Raw genomic sequence first — 15,824 nt, 5'->3', positions numbered from 1 at the left:
TCTGATTAAAGATAGAGCAGTCTCACCACTTATTAGAGTCCATCATCAACTAGAATTCGATTATTGTAGCTTATTCATTGTAACAAAAGGATTACTCTTACTTTAGAATACTTAGTAGATAAGGATTCTTATATTAATCATAAACATGTACAAAGTTTATAAATAAAAAGTACAGAGGGCAGAACAATTAATCTGCTCATATTTTCTCAAACTCCTCTTGTTCTTAATCTTATTATGGTATCAGATTTTCCCATCGGTCCTATGGCCACTTCTCAAAATTCTGGAAATCTGTTGTCACTTGCAAAACAACCCACTGCTTCCTCCATTATTCAACTACCAAACCTTTCTCTCAAACTTGACAGAAATAATTATTCTCTTTGGAAAGAAAATACCTTGGACATACTCAAAGCCTTTTCTCTCGACTCCTTTGTTCTTGGTTATAATTCTCCTCCAAAAACTATTACTGTCACCCCAACTTCAATCATTACTGCTACAGAATCCTCTACCACCCAAGCACAACCAGAAATCACTTCTAACCTTGCTTATGAGGAATGGCGATGCAACGATCTTCTTATTCTCGTTTGGCTTCGTCAAATAACTTCTTATCCTCTTCTTAATCATTTAACTCGAGCCTCCTCTTCCTATGATGCTTGGACCAAAATTGAGCGGATGTTTCAATCACAAACGCGTGCTTGAGTCATGCAATTAAAATCTCAACTTCAAAATCTTTCTAAAGGCAATTTCTCCATCCTAGAGTACTTTGAGAAGAAACGCGCAATTGTCCATTCTCTAGCAGAAAGCTTGTACTTTGTACAGGATGATGACTTCATCTCATTCATTCTTAATGGACTTGATTCTTCGTTTGGAATTTTCAAGGCTGCGCTTAATATGCGTTCTGGTACTATCACTCCTGAAGAACTGTTTGGCCTTCTTCTTCAAGAAGAAGAACGCTTAGCCGAAGAACTTCGTTCTACCACTATTAATAGCGTTGCTCCTTCTCATGCACTGTTAACACACAATTCATCCTTTCTTCACCCCGCTCCACCCCTTAACATAAACCAATCATCCATTCTTGGCCCTCCCCCACTCTCTAATTACCTTGCTCATAATTCTCATAATCATGCTCAATCTATGGTACCTCAACAATATTCCCTTTCCTCTCGATCCAATAATCGTCAGTCCAAACGATGCATGCAATGTCAAATATGTGGTAAAAATAATCATGATGCTCGAAATTGCTATAATCGCTCTAATGAAAAAGATTTTCCACCAACAAGGCAAACACTGTCACGATCAATTCCCAAGCAAGCACATCTTGCTTCTCCTTCAGCTATTGTTAATCATGCGGCCTGGTACTTTGATTCGGGTGCTATACATCATGTGACCTAAGACATGGACATTAGTTCCACCACCATCTAACTCTAACATTGTTGGTTGTAAATGAGGCTACAGGATTAAGAGCAAAGTCGATGGATCAATTGAATGTCACAAAGCTCGTCTTGAAGCTAAAGGTTTTCACCAAGATGAGGGTGTTGATTACTTTGATACTTTCAGTCCCGTCGTTAAGCCCACAACTGTTCGACTAATCTTGTCTTTGGCTATGACAAACAAGTGGTATGTTCAGCAACTTGACATCAACAATGTGTTCTTAAATGGTGATCTCTCTGAGCAAGTGTTTATGGAGTAACCGAAAGGATTCGTTGATCCTCATCGGTCACATTTCGTATGCAAATTGAACAAGGCCTTATATGGCTTCAAACAAGCACCACATGCTTGGATCAATAAGTTAAAGGCTTTTCTCCTTGGCATTGGCTTTCGCTCTTGTTTATCCGACTCTTCTCTTTTTGTGCAGCAAGCTTCTAAGCATACAACATATGTTCTTGTCTATGTGGATGACCTCATTATAACTGGTAGTGATAGTGATTTCATCACTACATTTATTTACATTCTTGATCAGCAATTCTCTCTCAAAGATCTTGGTTCTTTAAATTATTTTCTTGGTATTGAAGTCTCTCCATCATCAAATGGGATCATTTTATCTCAAAGCAGGTATATTCGTGACTTACTTTGTCGAACAAACATGGCTGATGCTAAGCCTATTTCTAGTCTAACTGAACCTGGATAGCGACTTATTCTTTCTGGTGATCCTCTTCCTGATGCTCATTTATATCGTAGTGTCGTTGGTGCTTTTCAATATGTTACCATCACTAGGCCAGAAATATCATACGCAATCAATCGAGTATGCCAATTTATGCAATCACCCACTATTGCTCATTGGTCAACTGTCAAACGCATACTTCGATATCTAAAATGATCAATTCATGATGGCCTCTTACTACGACCTATGTCTGATTCTAGTCTTGTGGCCTTTTCGGATGCTGGTTGGATCTCTGATCTTGATGATAGTCGCTCCCAACATGGCTTTGCACTATTCTATGGAGGTAACTTAATCAGTTGGTCTTCGCGGAAACAAAAGGTTGTCACCCGCTCAAGTACTGAAGCTGAGTATCGTGCTTTAGCCTTTGCAACTACTGAATTAAGCTGGGTCCAACAACTTATCAGTGAACTGCATGCTCATCTCACTACACCTCAATCTTAGTGCACAATTCTTATCTCGGAATCCTGTCATCCATCAACGATCAAAACATATTCGTTTTGATTATCACTTTATCCGAGAGATGGTTGAAGATCAATCTTTAGTGGTTTGCTATGTTTCATCTCAAAATCAGATTGCAGATATCTTTACCAAAGCTGTTGGCACAAGTCGGTTCCTCAATCTTCGATCTAAGCTCATGGTTCGCTCCAGAACATGATCTTGAAGGGGGCTATTAGAGTCCATCATCAACTAGAATTCGATTATTGTAGCTTATTCATTATAACAAAAGGATTACTCTTCCTTTATAATACGTAGTCGATAAGGATTCTTATGTTAATCATAAACATGTACAAAGTCTATAAATAAAAAGTACAAAGGGCAGAACAATTAATGTGCTCATATTTTCTCAAGCTCCCCTTGTTCTTAATCTTATTACCATTGCTACATGAATATGTGTATTAGTTGAAGGGTTATTAGACTTTCAATACTACAATTTGAATTTGAAAAAAGAACCATCCATCTCATACTTGTATAGTATATAGTATATCAAAAAACTGGACAATTGGATAATTTAGAACCTTTTATGCATGATATGTGTCGAGACAACTTAATTAGTATCCTTAAAGATCTGAGTAAGATATGAGTCTTCTTTAATTTAATTTAATTTAATGATTCAATTGCTATTTGCTTCCCATGATCATGAAAAGTTGAAGTACATATACAAGAATTGGATGAACGACCCTGAGGTAACAATATTGGATGAGTTGCCAAGCAATTGCTTTATGCTGAACAACTCTCCCCGATTCAATTTTTACAAGTATGATTTTGGGTGGGGGAAGCTGATTACGCATAGAAGTGGCGTTGGAAACATGTTAGATGGGAAAATAACAGTGTCACCTGGACTAGAAGAATGGAGCATGATTCTTGAAATTTGCATTTCTTCATAGACAATACAAGCATTGGAAAAAGATAAAATATTTGGGGCACGGGCCCAACATTTTTGAATATATTGATGAAATTTTACGGTTGAAAGAAGCTTCTCCATATAAATGATCTGGTGCGATAATTTTGCATGAATTTCAGAAACAATTTTGACGAATATAAAAATATTAATCACCCCTCGAAATAAGTTTTGAACACATCATTAACAGATAAGAACTAAACTCATCAAGCCACCACACAATTTGAATCTAGATTGAGATACAACGTAGCAGTCAAAACACGATTCAGAAGTATCACATTATTAAACATCAAACCACACATTTGAAAAAATAAATCATACTAAGAGATTCAGAAGCTAATCAAAAACACTTTTTGATTTTCATGGAGCAGTCAGTGTCTTCTGTATATGAACTGCGTCAATCGAGAAGCTGTTGAATTCCATGAACCTGTTTTGCTTATGGCTCCTTTATTTGTTGCACTTGGAACTCCAGAAGATCCTGAGCAGTCTTCATCCCAAGGTACTATTCTAGGATTTCAACTCTTCGTTTGCGATTCACCTCCAGCACATACTTCATTATCACTCATTGTGTTTGTTTTTTCAATACGGTTCATTTCATATCAGAGAAATCTAATAGTAAAGGAATGAACAAAAATAGCTGCCATGAAATCATAGGGGGAAGTTTGCTTCTATTATTCTTAGAAAAAGCTCCCACCTTACACTTTTTAACTTGTACACCCGTCAATAACAATATACTGTGTAATTCCACAACTTGATAACCTATATATATATATATATATATGTGTTCATTCCACGCCTAAGCAATCAAAATGAACCAGAAGGAAGAATCAGCAAGTAAGAAATTGAATTCTCTTTTGTTGGAAATGATGAAATAACAAAATTTATTGAAGTAGTTCTTGCATATATAGATATAAAGGATTAACCTTAATTTTCTTGTGGCTTACAGAGAGTCCTCCCCTTATTCGACCTGATAAAACCTTGAAACCTTACGATCGGAGTGATGAAACTCGAGCGTTAAGTCGTGCACACATGATTACAATAAATATCAATGTGACACATTTACATGTATTTTACGGAATGATATACATGGAGCTTTCCAGAAAAGGTCAAATCAGAGGCATTGTAGGTAATTACATATATGTTGCCTTGGCGTGAAAGTTGAATCTGGGAGGTTGTGAATTCTGGAATCTCTCAACAAAAGTAGGTTCTTTCAGGTTGAAACTTCTTTATTACCTGAAAATAAATTAAAAGAGTGAACTTACACAGTTTAACGGATATCAAAGAGAAGTGAGAATACATCTAAAACCTTAAATTGCACAGAAAATATCACAATCGTGGCGAGGCAGGCCCTTGTCGCCTTTCGCCGTCCAAAACACTGATTACACCATGTAATTACCAGCAATTCACAGCCTCTAGCTGTGAATTGGAGAGTGTAATTACCCTCTGTCAATTACACCAATTACCTGCTGACCAAGTAATTACCTGTCCAACCAAACAGGCTGTGGCGGAGGCAGGAATTCTATCAAGGGGGTTCAAATAAAAAAATAAAAAAATTACTTGTCCAACCAAACAGGCAGTGGCGGAGGCAGGAATTCTATCAAGGGGGTTCAAATAAAAAAAATGTTGTTGCCTGGAATCGAACCTGTGACCCAAAGCTCACATAGGAGAAATCCTGAACCCCATAAACCATTGAGCTACTCCTTTGACATATGCTCAGGGGGTTCAATTTTAAATATATACACATACACAAAAAAATTGATCTTATATATATAGTGTAATTTTTTTTCCGAGGGGGGTCGGATGACCCCCCTGGACACACTCTACATCCGCCACTGCAAACAGGACAGACAGTGTAATTACACCAAATCCAATTACCAAGATGTCTTTTCAAACAGGCCCGTGGTGTCTAATTTTGCTACAAGCTTCTTCATTTATGAATCTCTGTTAAGTTGTGTTTCAGGGCTACTGCTTGTGTTTGACTAGCTTTTTCTTTTTTAATTATGAAGCTACATTGTTTTCAAATTGTATTATCCTTTGGGGAAAAATATTACTTACTCCGTCTAATTTTAGTTGTCATTGTTTCTTCTCTGTTAAGTTGTGTTTCAGGGCTACTGCTTGTGTTTGACTAGCTTTTTCTTTTTTTAATTATGAAGCTACATTGTTTTCAAATTGTATTATCCTTTGGGGGAAAATATTACTTCCTCCGCCCACTTTTAGTTGTCATAGTTTCTTTTTATTAGAGTCAAACGGTAAGAATTTTGAGTAATATTTTACGATGTATTTTTAATCATATTGATATGCAAAAAATTGCAATTTATAGTTCTTTTAGTATAATTTTTGAATATCTGAATTTTTTGTTTGAAATATCGAATTAATGTAATCTAATTTAACTTTTAAAATTAATCAAATTGATTTTCGAAAAGCGCAACACAACAACTAAAAGTGAACGGAGTGAGGAGTATTCATCATATCGCATCACATGCTTTATTAATCTCTATGTAAATCATACTCCCTCACTCTATCATTTACTACAACTCTTGCTGAAAACCCTAGATCTAATAAGAAATTAAATAAGTCAACATCTGTAGATCTCATTCTGATTGGATTTATTTTCTCCAAACTCATTTCTTGGATCTTCTTCTTCACTCAATTTGGAGATCAAAGCTATGGCCTCCAAGGTATCCATCATTTCAACATGGACAGTTAAAGCTGCTGGAGGGAATCAGCAACATCCAGATAATTGTAAGATTATTGAGTTGTCACCATGGGACATTCTTGAGCTTCAAATTGACTATGCTCAAAGTGGACTCCTCTATCACATGCCTACATCTCAACAAGTAAGAGATGTCTCAAAATCAACTCATACTACTTCCTTAATTGATCATCTTAGAGCTTCACTATCTCGAACTTTAGATTTCTACCCTCCATTTTGTGGCCGTCTTGAGGCGACCACAGAGCATAGTGGAACCACTTCTTTCTTCATTAATTGTAACAATGCTGGTGTTCAATTCAACCATGCAATAGCTGATGGTGTTACTATTCACGAAATAATGGAATCAAATTTCGTTCCTCATGTGTTGTTAAAGAATGACAAAAGTCCACATCGGTGGTTAATGAGATGTGTGAACTCCTTAAGGCTTGGGCAATCCTCCTCCCTTTGAGCTAGCTTTTGGGGTGTGAGTTAGGCCTAAGACCTAATTTAACATGGTATCAGAGCAGGGCCCGTCTCACCTGATGTTGGGACCCCCAAAAATCAAAATTGCCCACGCATCAGATGCTAAGCACTGGGCGTGAGGTGGGGTGTTAAAGAATGACAAAAGTCCCACATCGGTGGTTAATGAGATGTGTGAACTCCTTAAGGCTTGGGCAATCCTCCTCCCTTTGAGCTAGCTTTTGGGGTGTGAGTTAGGCCTAAGACCTAATTTAACAGTTCGTGATTTTTTCTCATTGAATGGAGTACAAAACCAAGAGGCTACCTCCCAGCCTTGTTTGGCTGTGCAAGTAACAGAGCTTGTGGATGGCATATTCATTGGCTGCACAAACAATCACGTGGTAGTAGACGGAACTTCTTTTTGGAATTTTTACAATTCTTGGGCTGAGTTATCTCGCGGTTCTAATATCATCTCAAAAATTACAACTTTGAAACGTGAATTCCCTTTCAAAATTGATCATTTCTACTCTAATCGTATCTCTATACCGAATGAAAGAATCAATTCAGGTGATAAATTCATTCCACCAGCAGTACAAATGCTGCGAGAAAGGGTATTTCATTTTAGCAAAGAAAATGTGTCCAAGCTAAAAGCAAAGGCCAATCTTGAAATGAACACCACCAAGATTTCTTCTCTTCAAGCTGTGTTGGCTCATGTTTGGTGTTCAGTGATACGTTGTCGTCGTCTCGATCATAGCCACGAGACAACTACTTTCGAGGTATCCATTAACATGAGGGAAAGACTGAATCCTCCATTACCTGAAGGGTTTTTTGGGAATGCAATTTACCCTGCTACCACAACGATCAAGACGAGGGAGCTGGTCAAGTACGGATTTGGATGGGCTGCTTTACAAATTAAGAGATGATTGCTTCCCATGACAATGAAAAATTGAAGTGCATATACGAGAATTGGATGAAGAACCCAGAGATAACAAAATGGGGGGATTTGCCAGGCAATTACTTTATGTTGCACAACTCTCCGCGATTCAATTTTTACAAGTATGATTTTGGGTGGGGAAAGCCAATTGCGCATAGAAGTGGCATTGGAAACATGTTAGAGGGGAAAATAACAGTGTCACCTGGACTAGAAGAAGGGAGCATAATTCTTGAGATTTGCCTTTCTTCAGAGACGATACAAGCATTGGAGGAAGATTTAATATTTGGAGAGTTTGTGAACACACCAGTTGTTGGTTTCAAACGTACAATTCCAGCTCGTATTTAACTAACTGCTTTTTATGTTTTATTTTCTTGTTAGATTAATGGATGAATAAGGACAAAATGTGATGTTGAAAATTGTTACAGCTTATTTTGTCAATCTATCTCAGGGCAGAGTATTATTGTATTGTAATCATATAACGAGGGGTTAAGTTATGTCACAGAATTGATAAGCTTGTTTTCAAATTACCTTCTTTTTTGGGGCAAAATATTTTGCTTATTCTTCTTGGATTAGGATATTGCAATATTATGCTCGAGTGTTCTTCGTGCTACTAGACACCAGTCCCGTGGTTATTCTTTTTGTTTTAATTTATGTGACACAAGATGAAATTTGGAGAGTTAATCAAATTTTAATATAATTTTATATATTTAAGTTGTTAAATATTGGGATTTATGAGTTAATAATATTTCAGGTGAACACTCAACCAATACTTCTTTTCACATAAAATTACTCAACTTTCATTTATAGCCTCATAATAACTCAACTATGAATTTTTTTCACAGTACGTCACTTAACTATGAATATTTTTGTGATTTCACATAAAGTCATTCAACTTTCTTTTGTAACATCAAAATCACTCAACTATGAATATTTTACCTACAGAGTCACCCAACTATCGATATTTCATTTAGAAAGTTACCCAACCAGTTTAAATATTTTTTCATTAAATTTTGTTGAAATACAATTTTTGTTTTAATTATTTTTTTTGTAAAAAATAATAAAATGTCCATTTAATTATTTTATTAATTTTTTTTGAAATACTATGCTGTTTTAAATTATTTTTTAAAATAATAAATATTCATTTTAATTATGTTATTAAATTTTGTTGAACTAAATTTTTTATTTTAGCCTAATTTTTTTAAGAAACAATAACTATTGTGATTCTAATACAAAAATAATAAGATTTACACAGTAGGATATTTTTAAATCGAAAATGACGCATTGCATCCGCCGTTAATAGTGCTGGTGCATGGCAGCACGCCATTATTTATAATAAAAAAATCGTTTATAATAAATTTGTCTTTCAACAAAATTAAATAATATATTAAAATGAGTATTTTACTATATGTTAAGAAATTGGTTTAAAACAAAATTAGTATTTCAATAAATTTTATAAAATAATGAAAATGAGAATTTTATTATTTTTTAAGAAATTAGTTTTTAATTAAATTATGTTTCAATAAATTTAATAAAATAATTAAAATTAGCATCTTATTATTTTGTTAACAAAATTGTATTTCAATAAAATTTAATGAAAAAAATATTTAAATAAATTGGGTTACTTTCTAAATGAAATGTCAATAGTTGAGTGACTTTGAGGCTATAATAGAAAGTTGAGTGACTTTCTGTGAAAAAAACTATTAATTGAGTAACTTTTTATGAAAAAAATACATAGTTAAGTGACTTTGAGATTATAAATGAAAGTTAGGTGATTTTATGTGAAAATAAGTATTAGTTGAGTGACCACGTGAGACTTTGAGGTTCTCATATTTCAAGTTATTAATTGTTATGATTTATAGTACTTTTTTACTTCATTTTTAAATAGTAAATGTTACTCTGTGGAAATAAATTTCCATTTTTTCAAATATCAAGGAAGTCCGATTTGAAGACGAAATTATGTTTTGACTTGTTTTTACCATGAATATTTAGAATATAATTTATGTTTGGATATATTTTTCTCATAAACATAAAATATATTTCATTATTTTTTTATCTTTTTTTAACAGCAGAAAAACTGCTTTTGCTTCCATTTAAAAACAGTTTTAAGAATTTGCCAAACACTTATTTTGAAAAATAAGTGTTATTTTCTAAAAAAAAAAAAAGAAGCAGCTTCTGACCTCCCAACAACAATGCCGAACAGGCTCTAAGACTAACTTATTCACTACAACAAAAAAGAAAGAAAACACAACAAATTGTTAAGAGAGAGTAGAGATCAATTTTCTGCCCGTTTATAACAGATTCAAACATGATTTAAAAGCTCTTTTTGTTGCATTTTATCCATACAATTATCTTTCAATACTTTGAATGCGATATCTTCCCAGAATAGTAAGTATAGTCGTTACAAATGTTGAAACTGGGAAAGAAAACTTCATCATCCACATTTATGTTCATGCCACAAACAACAACATATGAGGCTTTGCAAGTGAAAAAAGAGAGTCAATTTTTGACTTCTTTTCCTATTCTGACTCTTATGTTTCCTCCAAAGTCTAGTTCATAAACATGAACATCATGTTGTCGTGTCACAACCACAAAATGTAGTATATTTTGATCCTATTGAACTAAAAACAAATGACAAGCACTAGAAATAGGAGGTGAATAATACAGTATAAAAAGTTGATGGATATTAATCCAATAAGGGCTTCGTCTATAAAGAAGTCAAATGCACCAACATCACCGCCTATGACACAAAATTCTTCACCAAAGTAGACAGGACTAGAACATAAAAGTAGGAAAGGCACCTCACTGTCCCTGGTCATACTAGTCCATTGTCAATAATGTGAGAAAATGACAAAAATGGTCTTTAATGTATGTGTAATGATTTATTTTAGTTCTTGATGTATTTTATTTGATTGAAATGATCTTTATTATATAATAAAAGTGTTCATTTATTAAAATTGTTCTTAATGTATAACAAAATGTGTTTAATTTGGTCATTTATCTTAAACTAACATTTTTTTAAAATGTTAAATTTTACTTGGACTCTACGTGACTAACAAGATCCATTGTTGTTGTCTTTTTTGTTAGTTCCAAAGAAAAAATTCATAAATTCTTACACCATTTTCTCTTCTTTCTCCAACAAAATTTACTATTTTCTCTTTCTTAAAATATAATTTCACTGATCTAATACCATTAATGTTTAAAGCAAGAGAAAATAATAAATTTTGTTAAAGAAAATAAGGACCAATTTGGTCATTTTCGTCTAAAAATGGTCTTATTACTTAATGGGTCAAAATGCATATTTCCTAATAAATTTAAAACTGAAAAGAGAGAAAGTGTCGCAATAAAGAGGCTAGTTTGTGTTGCCTACTACTAAAGAATGCTAAAATTTAGAAAGTAAGGTTGATAAAATACTAAAGACATTTTGTTATATAATTGGGAATAAAATAATAATTTTAATATAATTGTATGGGAGTTATAGATTTAAACCATTAACTAAAATTATAAAATTTATAACCCATTAAACTTTCTAACAAAATCATTTGAAAACTGCTAATCCAGTAAACTAATGCTAATAACCCAATAAAATTTCTAACAAATCATTTGAAAACTATTAATCCAATAATCTAATACTAATAAATCAATAATATTTCTTTCGACTAGACTAATCTTTAAATTAAATGATCTTTCCCCTCCCTTACATGCAAGGGTATAATTGACCCCAAGTTTAAATAAAGTGAAAAAATAAACCATTTGCAAGTTTTACAAGGAAAAAATTGACCTTTTCCCAAATTCAATTTCGCAAAACCACACATTGCAAACGTCGCCGTTTGAACAGCGGTCGTCGTTGCCCTATTTAGGGCAAGAAAAAGTGAAGTGAAGTGAAGGTTCAATGGCGTTGAAATCAGTATTCGATTCTTCAGTGATCAGGGGAGAATTCGACAAAGCAGGAATCAACAATCGCTTCATCCCTCTTATTTGGAAGTTAGTTTCCACTCTTGTTTTAGTTTCTTCAGATGATGAACAAGTTTTTTTTGCTCATGATTGTTGTGTGTATACGCATGAATAGGTATGTAATACAGAATCCAGACTGCAATTGGGAAGATATTCCATCTTTGCCCTCGTCGGCTTACAGATTGCTTCGTGCCAAGTTCAAAGCCTCAACTTCTGTTGTCCACTCTGTCTTCGAGTCAAACGATGGAGTCACCACCAAGCTCCTCATCAAGCTTCAGGTAAATTCATAGTCAAAATCCTTCACAAATTGCTAAGATTTTGATTGATTGTTTCCTAATTTTTTGTGTTATTGTTCTAATAGGAGGTTTGAGGTGTCGGTGTGCCCTTTTTATGTGCTTTAAATGTTTCTGATTGCATATACATATTAAGAAAAAAGGTGGTGCTTATAGTATCTCTACCTGAACTTCTTGCTTTACAATCATATCTCATTGACAATTTTAAATACTAGAATGGAGCATTTGTGGAGTCTGTGATTATGAGATATGACTCCAGCTTGGGGAAATTAAATGGAAAGCCCCGTCCAGGAGGACCAAGATCAACCTTGTGTGTATCCTCTCAGGTATGTCATTTTATTAACCTATATGTAGTAAAGGCTGAGTTGCTTGTATATTAGCTGCAAACTTTTTTTTATCCTTTCGGCAATAACAACAACAACCTACCCAGTGTAATCCTTCCAATTATCCCTATGGCATGCCTAAGTATTTGATGTTTTGATCTGAAAGACGTTTTATGTTGACCAGACACTCTTTTCTTAAAGGTTGGATGCAAAATGGGCTGCACATTCTGTGCTACAGGAACCATGGGGTTCAAAAATAACCTGTCTTCTGGAGAGATAGTTGAACAGTTGGTGCATGCCTCTCGTTTATCAACCATCCGTAATGTTGTTTTCATGGTATTGTTTTTTCCTTTGTACAGTGCTGCTTTTCTCCATGATATTTGTTGTCTAGTCAGTGGTGGATCTGGATTTTGAAGGCAGGTGGTTCTATGTTCTTTAGGCCTTTCATTGTTTCGTTTGTTAACCAGTTGACTTTTGAGCTCCAAAAAGGTTTCAAACTTGTTACAATCTGTCGAGGTTCTTGAACTTGTTTGTGTAATTTCCCAAATTGCTGAAGTACAAGTTTCTTCCTCCATCTCGATAAAAAATGATCAACTTTTTGCTACAGCAAGTTTAAGAGTAACATGCTTGTGTAGATTATTCTGTGGACTAAGAAAAGCGAATAAACTAATTGTTGAAATGTGACTAGTGCAGTTGAAAAGATCTTGCATTAAATTTGTACCAAGAAAAGTAGTTGTATTAATCAATGTGGATTGACAGAGGTGAAAAGATTTCTCCTGAAAGTAGGTTAGGATTTATCGGATGGACAAAAAAGGAATAGGTAAAGTTTCTTGGTAGAATGGTGTAAGCTAGAATATAATACATCAGAGTTGCAAATTCCCTAATGAAGTTTGGGAGAATCTGTTGGAGAGAAAAGAGATGTGATGTATCAAACTTTCAAGCAGGAAACTGAGGATATAGCTAAAGTTCTTCTATTCCTTTTAGAAGGATTTTCTAATTTGAATTCATCTATCAAAGTAATTAAATTTTTTGGATGCACTCTTGTTGTCTACTTTATTATTTCATTTTAAGTATTTTCTTCTATTCTTTTGGTTTGTTTCCATCCACTCATTCTTGAGTCTTCATTTTGTTGCATTATCATCCAACTGATGCACAGGGAATGGGGGAACCGTTGAACAACTACTCTTCCCTGGTGGATGCCATACGAGTCATGACAGCATCTCCATTTCAGATCTCTCCTAGAAAAATTACAGTCTCAACGGTATGAGCGGCCTATTGATGTCTGTTTCTTTCATATTACAATGTGCTATATGGTTGCTCACCTTGACTTCTTGATGCACACTCATTTTTATGTACTTGTGGTATTTTATGTAATGAATTTTCTCATGCCAGGAGACTACTTTCACATAATTAGCTCTTTAGTTTCATACTTTATTATATAGATCACATGAACAGTAATACAATCAGTTAAATGTTTTTGTAGGTTGGAATAATTCATGCCATTAACAAGCTCCACAATGACGTCCCAAATTTGAACTTGGCAGTCTCTTTGCATGCACCGGTGCAAGATATTCGTTGTCAGATAATGCCTGCAGCAAGAGCTTTTCCTTTGGAAAAACTCATGAATGCACTGCGAGAATATCAAACGAAAAGGTGTTTCCATTGCCCTGTTATACTTCAATAGCATTCACTCTCTCTTTCCCATTTTATATTATGCCATTTGACTTGCAGGGAGATTAAGATATTAACTTGTGTATTATATAAGTAGTGGTGGTAGCAAATATCATAGTTGAAACTCAGGTAGATGGCATCAGTGTTAAGTCGATAATCAAGGTTTAAGTTTATTTAAGGCCCATCAGATAGGGATTTTAACCCTATGTATTTCAAATTTCATAAGCTTAATTTTTGTCTCTTTATTTATATTCGGGTAACTTTGAACTTCAAACTTTATTCGGATTGCAGTAATGAAAAGTTCATTGGAAATTTAAAATTTGGCAGCTCATTGTAAAGCCAAATGTCTCAAAATGGGGCCCTAATTATATTGAGTTATTGAAACTTTTGAAAGTTCAATAAATTAAAATATCAATAGAATGCTATCATAATTATATTGAGTTATTGAAACTTTTGAAAGTTCAATAAATTAAAATATCAATAGAATGCTATCATACATTTTTGAACAGTTCTAAGATGGAAAGAGTGGAATAAGTTGAGGCACATAAATTATCTTTAATGACCATGATGACCAATTTGGTCAAGTTGCTGAAAGATCTTAATTTTTCCCGTCTTTGTAGCCAGCAAAAGATCCTTATTGAATATATTATGCTTGATGGAGTAAATGATGAGGAGCAGCACGCCCATCAGCTTGGGAAACTGCTAGAAGCATTTCAAGTGGTGAGTTTTAAGCAGTTCATGTACATCCCACCCTAAAAATGTGGGCTGTGAGTACATATGTGAGTTAATTTCTTCTTAACACATTTAGGTTGCATCCCTGGATGTTTCCAAACTAAAAAACATTTACTTGGAGGGAAAAGATAAAAACGAGGAGGGAGAGAGAGAGAGAGTCTATGTCGATCCTAAGACCTATATCTAAACAGTTCATTTCATCTTTTACTCACAGAGAATTTTGCAAGTGTGTTTTGCATTGACATCAAAATATGGTTTTTTTCCACAGGTTGTGAATCTCATACCTTTTAATCCAATTGGATCATTAAGTCAATTCATTACCAGTACAAATCAGAAAGTCACCAGGTTTCAGAAAATATTGAGGGATATCTATAATATTCGCACAACTGTTCGCAAGGAAATGGGTCAAGATATAAGTGGTGCCTGTGGTCAATTGGTGGTTAATCTACCAGATAAACGCTCTATCAGCAATGCAGCTCCTCTAACAGACATTGAGGATATTCGTAGGCAGTAGAGTTATAGGTATGTTTTATGTTCTAGGTTCTTAAATTAGATCTAATTTTCAATCAAGGCCCCCACTTGATCAGGCTTTAGTACATTTGCAAGTGATACTAGTTTGCAGAAATGTGAACCAAATTCAGCTGTAAAAGAAGTCTATTTCTCTTGTTATCTTGATCAGTATTATTTAAAGAAGGCCCGATAGGGCAACCCATGTACAATATTGATGCATACAGAATGTAACCGTGAACACAGTACTATCCGTCTGACTTATTTCTGAAGGTTTGTTAACTTTTTTTCCTCAGAGAATTCTATGTTAAAAGGAGAGACGATTAGCAGCTCTATCTACAGGATCTATATTGCTTTCAGTCTTACTTGGCAGCAAGTTGCTGTTAGTCTCTGCCAATCTAAGGTTGTATTTAAGTTGAATCTCACTTTTCAGAAGGCTTTTGTGGAAAGGTCTCAAGGGAGGAATGAAGGAGCATCACAGGCTCTAGGGAGATGTATTATGAGCTAATGTTTTTGTTTTCCTTTTTTTCAAAATAGGATATGTAATATTTTTTAAAATTAGAAATCGCACTTAAGAGGCATCGATGTGTACAAGAATAAGCTCAAAGAGATGCAACATGATTTCCCCATGTCATTTAGGCATGAACGGAAAGTTCAGTATAAAGATGATGATGTTGCATACAATTTTGCGGCAGACATTGTTAC

The 15,824-nt window shown here is 34.4% G+C and overlaps 2 protein-coding genes and 1 pseudogene across 3 annotated transcripts in view; all 3 read left to right on the top strand.

Moving 5' to 3' along the window:
- LOC125815767 (uncharacterized) overlaps positions 1-15,732 on the top strand; it is a 162,375-nt gene extending 146,643 nt beyond the window's left edge. The window contains exons 2-10 of one of the 2 annotated variants that reach the window (XM_049495317.1): positions 11,514-11,623; positions 11,709-11,871; positions 12,102-12,212; positions 12,411-12,545; positions 13,366-13,470; positions 13,693-13,862; positions 14,501-14,600; positions 14,881-15,134; positions 15,418-15,537. In XM_049495317.1, the coding sequence (XP_049351274.1) occupies positions 11,532-11,623; positions 11,709-11,871; positions 12,102-12,212; positions 12,411-12,545; positions 13,366-13,470; positions 13,693-13,862; positions 14,501-14,600; positions 14,881-15,126 (1,122 nt within the window). In that variant the 5' untranslated portion in view covers positions 11,514-11,531 and the 3' untranslated portion in view covers positions 15,127-15,134; positions 15,418-15,537. Of the gene's footprint in view, positions 1-11,440; positions 11,624-11,708; positions 11,872-12,101; positions 12,213-12,410; positions 12,546-13,365; positions 13,471-13,692; positions 13,863-14,500; positions 14,601-14,880; positions 15,135-15,417 lie in introns of those variants that run through there. The other variant, XM_049495316.1, reaches the window with a different exon arrangement.
- Positions 700-2,125, top strand: LOC125815055 (uncharacterized). The gene is made up of 3 exons (XM_049494456.1): positions 700-1,352; positions 1,453-1,672; positions 1,853-2,125. Exons 1-3 carry the CDS (start codon positions 700-702, stop codon positions 2,123-2,125), a joined length of 1,146 nt encoding a protein of 381 aa, XP_049350413.1.
- On the top strand, positions 6,224-7,987 carry LOC125815764 (uncharacterized acetyltransferase At3g50280-like; annotated as a pseudogene).
- Positions 15,733-15,824: the final 92 nt, after the last annotated feature.

Source organism: Solanum verrucosum, unplaced genomic scaffold, assembly GCF_900185275.1.
Source record: "Solanum verrucosum unplaced genomic scaffold, falcon-dt-bn FXZP01000261.1, whole genome shotgun sequence".
NCBI classification, from domain to species: domain Eukaryota; kingdom Viridiplantae; phylum Streptophyta; class Magnoliopsida; order Solanales; family Solanaceae; genus Solanum; species Solanum verrucosum.
Note: the sequence above shows the minus strand (reverse complement) of the source record. Positions and strands in the feature narration are given on the sequence as shown.

Bases quoted from the DNA above. Each gene is read 5' to 3' on its own strand.
- LOC125815055 (XM_049494456.1), top strand. From the start codon at position 700: ATGCAATTAAAATCTCAACTTCAAAATCTTTCTAAAGGCAATTTCTCC. The intron at 1,353-1,452 runs GTACTTTGATTC...ATGAGGCTACAG, and splicing joins ATTGTTAATCATGCGGCCTG to GATTAAGAGCAAAGTCGATG. The intron at 1,673-1,852 runs GTGTTTATGGAG...CTTTTTGTGCAG, and splicing joins ATGGTGATCTCTCTGAGCAA to CAAGCTTCTAAGCATACAAC.